Genomic DNA, 16,834 nt, shown 5'->3' with positions numbered 1-16,834 from the left:
TTCTTGTTTTCAATGGTGGTCATAATTATATTCATCAAAATTATTAATATAAATTTCTTGTTTTCAATGGTGGTACCGTTATGCTGAGTTGCACCTGCAATTATGATTAAGTTTGGCCCTTACCTCCACTTACCCTGCATTATAATCCTTATCATCAACGTGGACCCTCCACTTACCCTGCATTATAATCCTTATCATCAACGTGGACTCTTAAAATTCATACGACCAATGTGGGATCTTTATTTTCACTACAGTCAAACTATTTGCCGTGGGGGGAGATGGCATAATGCGTCCAAGCGATGGATCCACGTGCTTTAAACACGTGCCAGATCGCTTTTGTCGCGCCAATGATAGTCACCAATGCAGCACACACCCTATAAACAGATCTAGCGTACCACAGATCATCCAAGAACGAAAATGATGACTCCCCCTTCCTCCTGTAACCAGCCGCAGCAGACCCAATCGCAAAGCAGAATGTGGATTTCATTTGCGATATACGAGCCTCAACATGGCTGCGACATTCAGGACGCGGTTACCCACATGGCCAGAGTGGCCGCTCTGCTAGAAAAAGGAAACAACATTGACGTCGCCATTCTGAAGAGCCTCGAGCAATCATGGGTATGTGTATGCGAACAACAAATTTGATCTAGCATTCTAAGAAGGTTTACGTATGAAGAGATTTGATACCATTTAACCTTTGGTAGATTTAGATGAATTTATATTAATGTTTTCAGTTTTTCTAGTTTTCAGATCAGAGACGGCCTTCTACTAATTTATTATACTGTATGTGCAGGTTGCTTTGTTTGCCGTCTCGAAAGGGGAATCCAGTGCCAATGGGCTTGGGTTGAATCTACCTCAGGTAATTTTTTTAGATTAATTTTAGATTTCTGAAATCTCCAATCAACCTTAGTTTAACAGTTTATAAGTTTAGCATTTTATTGGATGAGGAAAAATCTAGGCCCTGACTAATTGATTTGTTATGATAATCAGGCAGCAGTATTCACAAAGGGGATGACCAGCGCAGTCAAAATAGTGGACTCCGGTTGGTTCCGGTTGACTTCACGGGAAATAAGCAGAGGGGTTCCCTTTGCTCAGTTATCCCTGGGAGACATTGTTAGCCTCAGAAGAATCTACACGGCAAGCTCGAAGATACAGGATATGATTTCGTACAGCTGCCTGGCCATACTCAAGTCCTACTTCGTTCGGCTCAAGGGTATATTATCTTCCTCCTTCTATGAGTCTCTGGACGGGAAGCAGATAATAGGGTTAGGAGTGTGGGATAGCGTTGAATCCGCGTCTGTTCTGGTAAATAATGATGATAATCCCAACGTGAACCCTTGGATCGTGTTTTGGAAAAGCCTGGGGGCTAAAAAGCTCAAATACGATGTCTGCCAGGTTGCCTATGTTACATTCCGAGATCCCTGCAACCTCCAGAATTCCAGGCCGGGGTTTCAAATATAAAGTCAATGAAACAAAAAACCATTATATTTCACAGCTGCAATCTTTCACAGATGGAAGGATGGATGGTCAGTGTTTTCTACATAATTCTGAGGTTTAAGATATAGAAAAAAAATCAAGATGGTCAATCAGAAGTATCGAGCAGAGGTCCATTGCGTGTTATACACGTTCAAGTCGTTCGGAAATAGGATGGCCCAGCCGCTAGCTTGTCAATTTCAGACATCGTGAGTCTGACTGCAAGACAAATCCAGTATACCACAAAATAACAGAAGCCAATGTACTTTTAGCAGAGTGAGAAACATGTGTATAATTATGTGCGCTCCCATTTCAACAATTGGTCATCATCCCATCTCATTTCAAATTTTCCATCGACATATGTGAATGGAATGGGCTTGTTGTCAAATGTCAACCAGTAATCTGACCATGAATTTGAGCATGATAGTTCCAAATATTGCAAGTTGGAAATTGGATTTATTTACAAAATACACTTTATCATTTACATTATCATTCAATTCTTTAAAAAATATTTTTAGAAATTCATAACGCAAGTAGCCTAATGTTAATCAATAGGGCATCTCTTTAAGACTCAAACTAAGTTTTCAATAAATATTCGTTTATGTCAATATTTTAATGAGAAAAAAACAAAATGAGTTGATTTAGAGGCTTTACCTTTGTCTTTCTTGTGTTCCTACTTCTCTTTAATCTTATCCCATGAGATTTTGCATGTTTTTGCTTAATACCAATTCTTACTACAATAAACATAGTAGAAATTAGACATTTGGCTTTGATCTTTCTACCCGCTACCTCTAAAATTCTTCTTTTTGTTCACTTCTCACTGCAATATGCTCTAGTGGAATCATGTGATTCATTCTTTTGTTTTTTAGGAAGGAAAAAAATTCTTCCAGTGGATTGAGTTGTCTTCTTCGAAGAATCTTTCTCACATTCTACACTTTTCTCCAACAAGGAGTTAATTAAATCAAGAGATCTTAGTTGTCCACTAGCTTGAAGTGACTCAAGATAGTAGGACCATGGGGGGTAGAGAGCCTCAATGAAGAATATGAGAGAAATGTCTATATTCACACCAATGGCATCAACATTTACTTTTGGAAGATAAAGCTATGATATCATTATCTCTCATTTCAAGGATGAAGAGTTTCATCAACAAATGAATTAGCTGCATTTATGAAATTTGAACATAAATCATATACAGATTTAGCCTTCTTCAAATGAGTCCAATTTTTTTTAATATACCTAATATGTTTAGTCACATCTTCACTTATGCAAGTAGCAATAAAAAAAAATTTAATGTTTCTTTTCTTGTTGTCATTTTCATAAGTTTAATGTGGCTACCATAAATGACATTACAAAAATCATTGAAAATCAATGTACACTCAATTTTCCTTGAGTATTCAAGATAATTCTCTTTTCCACTTAGTATGAGACCAACCATAAAAACAATAAAATTCATTTTTCCACCCATCACTTTTGTGATAAAAAATATTTTCACACAACCTCTAAATGTTAAAGGTATTTTGTATGTTTAGATTAAATCAAGCTTAACATTTAGTGCAAGCCATGAGAAATGCCTTAAACATCGTGCCCTAGTGCACTCTTTTTTCACTATGCCTTCTCAAGGGGATGGATACTATTTCAGGAGATCTGGAGTTGCTATTATTTCCAACTATGGAGATATATATTAACGTTTGAAAAAGTATCCAAATGAATATCAACTCCAAATTTTGTTTCAGATTAACTTCAAAGAATTAAAATGTTGTCGAATTCAATATCAGATTCACTTGTAGAACAACTGAGCGAATAGATATAACAAAGTGAAACTTTGGTTTCAACCATTGGATTTGAATTGTAGTTCAAGAGAATTCATGTCCATGTTGTAATCAATGGCCTCATAACCCCCTTCAGAGTGCTTATATATGTATGACACCACATTTGAAGATATAACAGAAACATTAGGTGAGTTCACTCTTTTATGTTTTTCTAAGGCTTATGCCAATGGACTGATTCACACTTGCTAACCACTCGTATGGAAAGGGGCCCTCTTGAAATATCCATGCCTTAACTATAAGGAATGCACAACCACCGCAAGAACCACCATCAAAAGGTACAAAAGAAGGGTTGAGGGTTTTAGTGACAAAGAACCAGTCAAGAGGAATAAAATGATTATTTCAAGTTGTTTTATAGTCCGATTCACTTGAGCTCAACCAATGGGACAATGAACATCAAAAGGAATGGAATGAAGGTTTCAAATTCATTGTTCATTTTCTTTTGTCATGTTTAATTTAATTACGCCACCTTTGTGGATATCAAAGCCAACAGAAAGGTCGGCGGAGGCAACTGGTTGGTAAAGTCGAACTCGTAAAGACGGTGAGGTCTTGTGCTCAAACCTAAGCGAGGGCATTGACTAGTCGCGAGGAGTGACTTGCCTAGGCCAAGCCTGCTCACCTTTAAGGTCGGCCAAGGTAACTGGTTGGCAAAGTTGGACTTGTAAAGATGGTGAGGTCTTGTGATCAAACCTGAGTGAGGGAGTTGACTAGTCATGAGGAGTGACTTGCCTTGGCCAAGTCTGCTCAGCTTGAGAATGTGTTGAAGTTTTGGAGTGGACAAGCTAGGGTTGGAATTGGAGACAGGGTTTTGGATTCAGGGTACCATGGCAGGGAATGCAGGGGGGAGTGTTGCTCCCTCCTACAACCAAGTAGCCACAGGAGGAAGTCAGGATGCAGGAAAGAAACATTTCAAAAAACCACCGAACAAGATCTCAGAAACCAGAATTTAGGGGACATCTAGAAGAAGCGGTGATCAGGATCAGGAAGGGAATCAACAGGAAACTAGAAAAGGAAAGGAGAATGGAGGCAGTAGTGAAAAACTAGCTTCTAGAAAGACTAGTGGAGTTTCCAAGCCCAAGTCAAGCATTATTCCTCGGGTCGTATTGAGTGACCTAACGATACAAGCTCATAGAGATCATATGATGAAGTATGCAATCATATGAAAGTTAATGGGGCTATGGTTGACGGAAAGGGGGTTACATGTCTGAATAAGGAGCCATTGAAAGCAAAAGGGAGAAATATATATACATCTGGGTTCTAACGGCTTTTTCACAATAGTGTTTGCAAGCATAGAAGACAAAGACAGAGTGTTTGAAGGGGGCCCTATTTCTATGTTGCGGCAGGACTCTACATGTGGCCATGGATGATGAACTTTGTCTCGGAATGTGAAACATTCACATCAGTACTGGTTTGGATCAGACTATATTCCCTTCTTATTGATTATTGGCTACCTAAATCTTTGAAAACCATAGGAAACAAGCTGGGACATTTTCTAAAAATCATAGAGGAAACTCTGAAAGGAAGATATACCTCCATTGCCCGAATATGTGTGGAAATGGATCTATCTGGAGCCCTACAGAAGCGATCATTTTCGAAGTATATGATGAAGAATGGGTGCAGACAACGGACTATGAGCACATACCATTTAGATGCTGCAATGCCATGAACATGGGCATCTATACAGAGACTGCCCCACAATCAACAAGGAAGATAACCAAAAAACCACTGGGGAGAGAGACCATGAGGCTTTCACCAAAGTCGAGAGTAAAGGAAAAGGAGGAAAGCGTCCACACAAGAAGGCAAATGAGGACAGGCACACAATAAAAAACAACCTCAAGATCTTGGAGGAAGAAGAGGGGAACAAGGAGATAGTCCAGGACATGGAGAATGTAATAAAGGAACGGGATAGGGTAGCTAACATAGAGGATGTCACACTAGACAGCTAGCAAAAGGATGATCTACCAAGCTTGATGGAGATCAATAGGGACCAAGAGATGACTCCAAGTGAAGCAGGAATAGAGGACCATGAGTTACAGGAGCTTCTGGACAAGGAAAATCTAGATCTAGAGATATTTCTAGAACAAGGAAAAAAATAGGGATGGACTCCCTGCCAAAAGAGGACTATAATAGAGTACAATAGCTCTTTCTCTAGAGGTCACAAGTGAAGGGAGCTGGAGTCAAAAGAAATCATGAAAGCCAGGAGCTAAGTGGGGTCAAGATGATGGAGAGTCCTTAAGCACAATCTCCAAAGAACTTAGGAAGGAAAAGAGGAAGAAAGAGGAAAAATGAATTGTTGAACGAATGTGGAAAACTGTTGATCAACTCAGGTAAGATGAAAGATCTCACCAGTTATTCCTTTACTAACCTTTCTTAATGAAGTTCACAACCTGGAACATTAGAGGAATAGCGAATAGGAGGAAACAAAGAAATCTTAGAAACAAAATGAAGGAAGAAAAAACAGACATGGTTTTTATTCAGGAGACAGAATTTTCAATGGAAAAGATAAGATATATTCATAATAAGTGGTTATTCAAATATGGGTATTTAGAGGTTAAGGCAAATCACTTGGTGGGTGGGACTCTCACTTTGTGGGACTCACATAATTTGGGAATTCTGGATGCTGAAGCATCCAATAACTATCTCTCCCTGATATGTCAACCTGTTGGGGAGAAGGAGATATACATGATTACAAATGTTTATTGACCTCAAAAGCAAGTAGACAAGCTCAAGCTTCTCACTTCCCTGGAGGAACTAAGAGCGAGACATCCCATTTTGCCCTCGATCGTTGTAGGAGATTTCAATATGATAATATCTCTTTCAGAAATAAAAGGAGGCGCTAGACATCTAGGCAGAGACTCCATGGCCTTCCATAACTTCATTATGAACATGAGGCTGGTGGACACTGAAACAATTAATGAAACATTCACTTGGAACAACAAAAGTAGAGGGGCCCATCAAGTTGCTTCCAAACTTGATAGATTCATGATTTCAAAGGACCTCTTTCTCTCAGGACCTGCCATGATAGCCTCCATTATGCCCTTTGGAGGATTAGGACATTGGCCTGTACAGCTAGAAGCCACCTTTATGGGCACTCCAAGAAACAGATCTTTTAGGTTTGAAAATCATTGGCTATCACATCCTAATTTCACTAATAAAGTTGAGACATGGTGGAGAGAGGAGTTGAATATTCAGGGCACAAAGATGTATATGCTCCAACAAAAACTTAAACATATCAAATCCTATCTTAAGGTTTAGAAAAAAATGAATCTGGAGACATCTTCAAATCCAAAAGAGAAACAAAACTAAAGCTCCAGGAAATCAATCAGATCATCATCACGTATGGCTTCACCAAAGAGTGGCAAAAATTAACTGACCCTCTGTAGGAAGAATGGGAGAATTGATGCTTACAAGAAGAAATTTTTTGGAGGCAGAAATCTAGAATACAATGCATTAAAGAGGGAGAAAGAAACACAAAAAATTCTTCCACAAAACCACTATGGCTCACAGGGCACACAACAGAATCACAACAAATATTCTTAAGGCATTGACCTTGTTTCTCATAGTGATATGGAATCATTCCTTGTTCATCACTTCTGCAACATTGCAAAGGAGCCTTTGGAGAATAGATCTAGGTTCATTGACCATTTCACTCAATATATCCCTCAGCTAGTTACCAGAGAGGACAACCACAATCTCAACAAGCCAATTTCGGAAAAGGAGGTTAGTGAAGTGATTAATGAAATGCAGAGTGGAAAAGCAACAGGCCCGGATGGATCCAATGTAGGCTTCTTTAAGGCTTGTTAGGAAACTGTCAAAAACGATATACTCGAGGTTGTGGAAGACTCAAGAAGATCCAAAAAGGTTCTAAAGGATCTGAATGAATCCTTCATAGCTCTGATTCAAAAGCAAGAAAATGCCATGACTCTGGATGGTTTTCAGCCCATAGCCTTATGTAATGTGGTGTATAAAATTATCTCCAAAGTAATATCCAATCGACTCAAACCACTTCTACCCTCTCTCATATTGGACAAGAAAACAGGCTATGTGGAGGGAATACAAATCCTCAACAATATCATCTAAGCTCATGAGGTCGTACACTCTCTCAAAAGCAACAAACAAGTTGGCATGATCATTCAGTTGGGCCTCGCGAAAACCTATGACAAATTGAGTTGGGCTTACATAAGAGCAATTCTAAAAGCCTATGGTTTTGATCAGAATTGGATAAGATGGGTTATGGTATTAGTTACCTCAACCAGTTTTTCCATACTTCTTAACGGAGCTCCATCAAGGACCTTCACTCCCTCCAGAGGGCTCAGAGATGGAGATCCTCTTTCACCGTTCCTCTTCATCCTCATGATGGAAGGGCTAGGTAGAGCAATTAAAATGGAAAATGTTGAAGGAAGAATTCAGGGTATCAAAATCAACACAGATGGAAAGGCAAACACTCATCAACAATTTCTAGATGATACTATGTTGCAGGGCATACCTACAGTCAGGGAGGCCAGTGAAATCAATAATATCTTAAATGACATTGCTATGGCAGCAAGCACTGAGGTAAGCCTTAACAAGTCCAAAGTTTTTTTCTTTAACACTAATATTTCTATTCAAAGAAATATTACTAGAATTCTTGGATTTCAAAGAGAACAACTACGTTCCAAATATCTTGGCATTCATCTTACTGAAAAACTAGTAAGCAAGAAAGTGTGGGAACCAATTTAATATAAAATTCGGGACAAGATCAAAAAATGGACATGCAAATCACTAAATTTGGTAGGATGCCTTGTGCTCACATAGGCGGTCTTGCAAGCCATTCTCATTTTTATGTTTTCAGCTCTTCCTACTCCTCGAGGTATTAAGTAGCTAATAAGAAGCATACAAAGGGATTTTTTGTGGGGTAGAGGGGAAGAGAAAAAGAAGTGGGCTTTAGTAGCCTGGGACAAGATTTGCAAGCCAAGCCATGGTGGATTGAGGCTTCATGATCTTGAGACCCTCAACAAAGTTTTGGGAGCCAAGCTTTGGTGGACATGGATTAAGGAACCAAATGCCCCCTGTGCTAGGCTTTGGAAACAAAAATATGCCAAGCACTGGCAGGAGAAGGATCACATTAGAATGTCAAGGCAAATCAGGGGCTCCCACATTTGGAACCTTGCTTGGGATAATAAAAACATTGTTCAGCACCATTGTTTTTGGGAAATCCGAGCAAGGGATCTTGCTCAATCTTGGGAGGATATTTTGCAACAGGAACCCAACCTTTATAGGGATGAATTTGCAGATCTAGAAAATGACACAGACAACAAAGGTATGGTTATGGTAAAATACTTCTGGGATCAGGGAAGGAATAATGGAAAATGGAGGGAGTGGAGGGATCTAGGATACAGTGATGAAAACCAGCTACAAACCAAGGCAGAAGCCCTCACCTAGGAGCTAGAGCATAGAAGGATTATTGTTTCTTCCTCAAAAGATCAATTAATATGGGGAAAGAACACTGAAGGGAACATTAACCTCAAAGAGACCAAACATGAAGTCGCAGGATTTAACTTTGTGAATCCTGATTAGATCTGGAATAAACTTTGGAAAAGTCCACAGTGGATGAAAATAAAGCTATTCATATGGCTTGTGCATCAAAGGAAGATCTTAACTTGGGAGAATCTCCTCAAGAAAGGCTTCATTGGTCCTTCCAGGTGTTACCTTTTTGGCGTTCATGAGTAGATGATTGAACACCTTCTCAACCTCTGTCCTTTCACTTCAATGGTGTGGAACTGGGTGGCTACTATTTTTAGACAAACTGATAGGGATAGTCTCAGCATATCCAACACTCTAAAGAACTCGAGGAAGAACTTCTCAAGGAATGAGATAGTTAATAAATCCTGGATTTTGGTTCCAGGTTTTGTCATCTGGCATGTGTGGAAAGAACACAACAGTCGAATATTAAAAAAAAAAACACACAGGCCCCAACACATAATTGAACAAATTCTAAGACAACTCAAAGACACAATAAGAAGCTTTTTGAGGACCCTTCCTAAGGATCTTCCCCTGCCCCATGAAGAGAAAAATTTACTTCACTTGGGTCTCTAGTCTATTAATCCTATAGGAATAATGAAGACAATGAGCCTTCTAAACACGTGTGCTACCATCTGAAAGCCTCCTCTGTATGGTTTCTTAAAGGTTAATATTGATGGACCAGCTAAGGGAAACCCACGATTAGCAGGCTTTGGCGGTGCCATAAGAGACGATCAGGGACAAATACAGATAATCTTCCATGGCCACTTGGGGAAGGCCACAAACAACATGGCTGAGCTCATGGCATTAGAGAAATGCTTGGAAATCTTGTTGAATTCAAGTTCACACAATGTTATAATTGAAGTGGATTCGGAATTAATTATTAGAGCGACTAAGAAGATTATCAATGGAACCTCTCCAGACAAAGTGTCCGAGCACTGGAAGCCCTTGCGGGTTTTTTACGACATCTATTCTCACCTGCAAACCCTTAAAACTATCAGATTTGCTCACGTGAAAAGGAAGGCTAATATGTTAGCAGATCGTTTGGTGAATGAAGGAGTCAAAAATAGGGACAGGGATTCTAAGTATGCTTGTGATTCGCTTCCCCCACATAAATTGTGGGAGGACTGTCTATGTCATGCTACCCAGAATATGGAACTATGGACTAACAGGTTGGATCAGAGGAACCCTGAAGACCAGCGGGAGGTTGGAGGACTCCACATATTCTAACCCACCATGGTTCAGTTATTCCAAGGTCCGGATCCCCTTTGATTGAATGATGAATGGTTTGACTCGGATTGCTCCACAGGGTAGGCTAGTGGTCATCATTTAGCTTAGGTGGAGTTTGACAGAGACTCCAGGTGAACGGGATTGGCGCAGGTATTGCCCAATGGAAGGAATCGAGGGACAACACGTGGCGAAAGGACATGTTTGTTTTTACGCAAGTCAACTAGTCCAATACCACAAGCGGTATATTGGGTGGGGTCTGAAAGGTTTCTGGTTTTTAGTATTTGGCTCCGATACCACTCTTTGAGCGACACACTACAAAACAAGGAGAGAGAAAACTGCCCTCACTAGGCGGTTAAATCTCGCGTTTCTTGTCCTTCCAATATCCACAATGACCATTGGATCTTAATCAGTGGATCGATGGTGGTGATTGTTTGTATGTTTTGGTTGGACCCGAAAAATGTTTAGAGTGTTATGATTTAACTTCCATCGGGTCTGTTTGTCCATTTGTTAGTTTTCAGTTTGACTTGTGGTGGGACATCTTGTGGATCCATGGCGAGTTATGGACTTGCCCTTCGAGGTTTTCTTGGCTCCTTGTGCTTTGTTTGGCAGTTCTCCCCAGTTTTCCAGTTCAAGTTCTCTTAGTTTTGGGTGATTGGTTTGGTTTGGTCTGCCCGGATGACTGTTGAACTCTCGTAGAACAGGTGTGGCTCCTTGTAAATTATGTATATTTGACTAAGTTTAATAGAAGGTCCTACTCTTACTTCATCAAAAAAAAGCCAACAGTTTCAATTGACATTAAGAGATACGACATTTCTCACAATAGAGATTGTTGGTTACCTGAATAAGAGGAAAAGTGAATCTTTGAACAAGTTGCAGATATTAGTAGATATTTTTATTGGGATTGTAGGTGTTTGGAATAAAGACACTTTGAACAAGTTGCAGATATTAGTATATATTTTTCCTAGGATTGTAGGTTTTTGAATATTTTGAATATGAAAAATCAATTGTTTGATTTTGTTTTGTTCATTAAATTTCTGGAATTTTGAATGTATCATAAGCTATCATCAAATTAAGTTTTACCGAAACACTAATAAAATGCAAATAGAGGTATTACATCTTAAATATAAAAAAGGTATTGCATCCTAATTGTTTCTAGATGAATGCGATTGGAATGGCTACTTTCTGTACATTATTTTTGAATTTAGAACAATTAAATTAGTTGTGGACTTATAAAAGATAACATCATCGATATCATTAATAACTTACCAACTTATAACTTTATGTATTTAAACTTTTATGCCAAAGTAGTATCATATATATATATATATATATATATATATATATATATATCTATATATATCTATTGACAAAATCTGTTATAATTTGTTTGTCAAATCAACAGTGAGTCATCTCTCACAGGTTGATTCATCACCATTATTTGAGGAAAACCACACCACGTGAAATTACCCTGGTGGTCCATAAAAAAATAAGATTTCACTTTTTCCATATGCCTAATTCTTACGATATTAACTTATTTCTTTATATGAACCAACTTTTAGCCAAACAAAAACAATTTTTAAAATATAAAATTATTCATTATTTTTAACTTAATATTTATAATATTAAAAATTAAATATTTAACATTTATTTTTTTAATATTATTTTCATTTATTATTTTACCCTTTATTTGCTTTATAAAATTTTGTTTATATGTTAAATTATAAGATTTTGTGTCTCTGTTACATTATCATCCATAAGTCAAGATGCTAGACATTTCATGGTGGAAGCACGGGTACAACCTTTTTATTGGGATCCGTGTTGTTGAAGCTTGTGAGGAATATTTTTATTTAAGATTTTCGATCTCTGTTGTTGAATCTTTCTACGATTATGGTTGTCTAAGATTGTTTTTATTAGGTACATATAATGTTTTGTTGAAGGATTTAAGGAATATTGTTATTTAAGCTTTTTGATCTATGTTGTTGAATTATTTTGGGATTATGGTTGTCTAAGCTTTTTTTTTAATGAGATACATATTTTTTTTGTTGTTGAAGCATTTTAAGAATATTGTTGTCTAAGATTTCATTTTTCAATAGATACCTATATCATTGAACCATTTTGTTGTTTGAGATCATCATGACATATGATATATTAATTATGCTGTAAGGCATTTTAATGTGGAAAGAACTTTCTTTCAACGTTTCTTTTTTATGAGATACATATTCTATGTTTTTGAAGCATTTTAAGAATATTGTTGTCTAAAATTTCATTTTTCAATAGATACATATATCATTGAAACGTCTTGTTGTTTGAAATCATCATGACATATGATATATTAATTATGTCGTAAGGCGTTTCCATGTGAAAAGAACTTTCCTTCAGCCTTCGTGTCATTATTACAAGTCCTTAGATTTTATGTTATACTATGGATGAATTTTCGATTATTAGATCTAGTTTAAGGTTGTTGAAAAGTCATTAGAAAATGTTGGAAGGTATTTGGTTGCCAAAACAGTTATCAAGACGCGCTCATCCCATTGAGCAAGAAAGTATATTGGAGGCGATGAGGGTTAAGGTTCCCCGCTTGGTGAGAAGATAGGACATGGTGCCCAAGATGTCGGGGATCATCTCGAATGAGGCGTTTCCATGTGAAAAGAACTTTCCTTCGGTCTTTGTGTCATCATTACGGGTCGTTATATTTTATGTTAGATGATGGACAAATTTTCAACCATTAGATCTAGTTTAAAGTAGTTGAAAAGTCGTTAGAAATTGTTGGAAGGCATTTGGTTGCCAAAACAACTGTATTTGGTTGCCAAAATAGTTATCAAGACACACTATTTGCAGTACGATCATCCTATTGAGAAAGAAAAGCTTGCTACCCTGGAGCCTGTGACGAAAGTCTCCCACATTCACCCACAGAGTCCTGGGTAAAGATTCTATGAGAGGAATTGCATCTGAATCTGAATCTAGAAATCATGAGTAGATTGGAGGTGACTAGGGTTAAGGTTCCCCGCTACATGGTGCCCAAGATGCCGGGGATCATCTCAAGATGTCGGGGATCATCTTGAATGAACATGGTGCCCAAGATGGTTGAGATCATCTTTAGCCAACTCATGAAGCCCATGCTTGACCTTCTTGCCTGGACATATACGCATGTTGAAGTGGAACTGCAGTTGGATAATCAAATTTCACCTTACAGCCCAGTGTGCCCTGTTCTGACTAAATGCTAAGCGAGATGTGGCGTTGGTGAACCAGGCTCGAATTTCACCTTAGAGTCGAGTGTGCCCTGTTCTAACTAAATGCCAAGTGAGATGTGGCGTTGGTGAACTAGGCCTTTGACATGTTGCAAAGTTAATGGTGCCGGGAAACTGGTACCAAGTGGAGAGAAAGGGCCGCATCTGTAACTCGTATGGAAGATGGGTTCAACTTGAACGAGATCCTGAGGATGTTCCATTTCCCGTCTCGCCATGTACTCGAAAAATGTCTGGTTTTGGAGTTTCCAATAGAAATGTTGTAGGTTAATGTGTGAAAGTTTTACCTTCTTGAGCACATCAACGTATATTTCCAGCTTAAAACAAATCTCGTAAATAAGAAGATTTTTTTTACTACATATAAAGATTTATTTAGTAAGAAAATTTATGTAATTTACATCTATATAGTATTTATGTGACTAATGTAGCCTCAAATGATATTATAAATTTTATGTAGATTTATTTTACTATTTGTAAATATGAATATTTCTTTTACTACTTTTGTTTTTTCACATGATAAGAAAATTTATGTAATTTACATTGTATGGTATTTATGTGACTAATGTAGCCTAAAATGATGTTATAAATTTTTTATTTCAGTAAAAAAAAATTACATCTATATAATTCATTATATTATTAATATAAAATTAGCAAATCTTGTAAATAAGAAGATTTCTTTTACTACTTGTAATATGAAGATTTATTTTACTACTAGTAAATATGAATATTTCTTTCATTAATATAAAATTAATATATAATCTTGTAAATATGAAAATTTATTTTACTACCTGTAAATATAAATATTTTTTTATTATGTTTTATCTTTTTCGGAGAATAAAAAAATTTATGTAATTTAAATTTTACACCTTTATGTGATTAATATAACTTAAAATAAGATTATAAATTTTTTATTCCAGTAAAAAAACAAAAAAAATTGATTTATTTTACTACTTGTAAGTAATTTAAATTTTATATCTTTATGTGACTAATATAACCCAAGATAATGTATAAAAAAAAGCAAAAGAAAATTAAATAATGTATAAAAAAAGCAAAAGAAAATTTCATTATATTCTTAATGTATAAGAAGATTTCTTTTACCACACTAGAAATCGTGAGCAGATTGTAGGCGATCGGGGTTAACGTTCCTCTCTTGGTAAGCAGATAGGACGTGGTGCCCAAGATATCGGGGATCGTATCGAATGAACGTGGTGCCCAAGGTGCCGAAGGTCCCCGGGACCATTTCAAATGAAATGTTGGTGTCACATACCTAAACGCAATAACATACATGTAAATAATTTTTTTTTATATAACTACACTTACCGCACCCTTCTTGGTTAACACCTTCATATTAAATAAATACAATTGCGTTATAATGCCATTGTTTCACATACATGCCTAACCTAAGGCAATGTATAACGTGGCAGGCGAAACAAGACATATCTACGGCTGTCACACTACTAATATATGTCCTGGATTATGTGTTAACTATATGGTACATCATCTTTATGCGTATTCCTCGAATGTGCCGAGGCTGTACTAAACTCTTCTGTTGGCGCCTCCTGCGTTGGACATCTGGCGGTGACTTTGGATTTCATCGGACAGACCATGTGATGAGAGTAGGGTCTCTGTACTTATGTTTTTCCCGCGCCGGATTTCTTGGTAAGGTCACCCTCATCCACGGTGCACAGTCACCGGATGAAATCGAGGGTGGGCAGGGCTCCACGTTCCACCGCTGCCAGTCAGGGTTTATAATTGTCATTCTCCGGATTATTCGAGACTTTTGTCTTACAGTTCCATACGCTCCCGCTCCTTGTTCTTCGCTGGAAGGGTTTGCTCCATCAACCCGCGCCAAGACCTCCACGATTCGAGGCATTTGCATCCTCCGAGGGGTTTCCAACTGCATAGATTGTATTCTCGAGCCAGTCAGGTGATTCTCTTATCGATTAACAGGTCTGTTATATTTATTTGCTTTGAATGTTTACGCCGAGCTCTAAACTCCCTTCTCTGGCTTGACAGGTTGCGTATCAAGGCTTCCGGCATCTATGGTTTAACGAAGAGTCCGTTCTGATGAAACCCGCCGAGTCCCTCACAGGTATTTATCTGATCTAAGGGTTTGGTTCTCGGTTAGTCGCTTTCTGTTTCGTTTTGGTTTGCCAGAGTTTTCCTTTGTGCAAGAATAGTGACCCCAACCTCATCGTTACTTGGTTGGCCGCAGGTCTTGATGGACCTCACCTCTTAATCTGGTTCCAAGAGCTCTGGGACCGCTTAAAGAGTTGGGTCCCTCTTCATCTATGGTGATTACCTCCGGTTCTCTGAGGCTGGAACTCCTACTTGACTCTTTACATAGATATATGTAATTTATTCTTGTTTTAGAATGTCGGAGCTATAGCCATAATTATGACTGTCTACAGACCCTGGTTCGAAACCAGCGGCTTATTTATTTTGTACTCGTATAATACGAAGGCCGAGGTTTACTGTATCTTTCTATTTCAGTTATATAATGTCTTAATTTTTCCTTATGGAGGCGAAAGACCTTCTACCAAACAGAGTAGGGTTTTGTATATTTTCAGCTGTGTAATATATTTCCTTTTCCTCAGAATCATGTCGATTGGATTATAACATGCATGCAATGGTAATCATGTAATTCTATAATTCTATTGCATTTTGCTATTATTCTTGAACGACTATGTATAGATTTATCCTGTCGTGCCAACATCTGACTCCATAGATGTATGGCCGACTGGCTGAAGCTTGAAAGAGCACGGTAGGGTCATTCTGTTGCGCCATCATCTGTTACCATAGATGAATGGCCGACGGATTAACGGCTCTTATGAATAGATCTTTGAGGTCTGTAGTATATATTCGTTTCCATATACTTTCGGGTTATTGTATAGATGTTGGGTTCTGGTTATTAAAGGCAGGCAATGCGTTTTTCGATACTTTCCTTATGTAGAGGTGTTACCACACCCAGATTTAATCTCGGATGATAATCTCAGCCTTTCTTTGTCGTTTAACTTCATATGAGCCGCCTGTTACGGCTATACCGGATTCGGGGTTCCGCATTACTATGCCTTCTCTTTGTCTTACTAATACCTCTGTTGACAGATTGTTTTAAGAATGAAGAGGGTATTCTATACGACTGTCTGCGTTTGCGTCCATTAGGGTCTTCATACCATCTTGACCTCTGTTTTTTGTTTACATGAGGAATCTGGTCTTCCTGACTTGGATATGCCTAAAGGGTGTAAACATTATCTGCTAGAAATAAACTTATTTTATTAATAGCTCACCTCACTTGTTCAACGGGTCACTGCATTCGTTTTCTTGAGGTTTATAGCTACACTATATATCCTTTTCTTTCCTCGCTCATAATGTATCAACTATTTCATATTTTGCCTTACGTTATAATAATGATACCGTGTAAAGTTTGTTCATAACTTCTTCGTCTTCTGGTATTTTACAGCGGAGTAACTGTAACTTAACACAGATTCTTTACAGTATATCGTCTTTTAATTTTGCCACTAGGCTGTCTATAACCTGTACAAGATACGTAGTCATACTATC

General features: G+C 37.8%; 1 protein-coding gene across 1 annotated transcript; it reads left to right on the top strand.

The window, feature by feature from the left end:
• Positions 1-404: 404 nt before the first annotated feature.
• LOC149139625 (uncharacterized) lies at positions 405-1,886 on the top strand. Its single transcript, XM_089449904.1, has 3 exons — positions 405-618; positions 794-859; positions 991-1,886. The coding sequence occupies exons 1-3, from the start codon at positions 418-420 to the stop codon at positions 1,459-1,461; spliced, it is 738 nt and encodes a 245-aa protein (XP_089306030.1). The 5' UTR covers positions 405-417; the 3' UTR covers positions 1,462-1,886.
• The last annotated feature ends 14,948 nt before the right edge of the window (positions 1,887-16,834 follow it).

The sequence above is a fragment of the Pinus tabuliformis genome, chromosome X (assembly GCF_031772625.1).
Source record: "Pinus tabuliformis cultivar Carrire ecotype Pingquan chromosome X, CPIR1, whole genome shotgun sequence".
Classification (NCBI taxonomy): Eukaryota; Viridiplantae; Streptophyta; class Pinopsida; order Pinales; family Pinaceae; genus Pinus; species Pinus tabuliformis.
The sequence above is the reverse complement of the archived record's forward strand: the minus strand, read 5'-3'. Positions and strand labels throughout refer to the sequence as shown.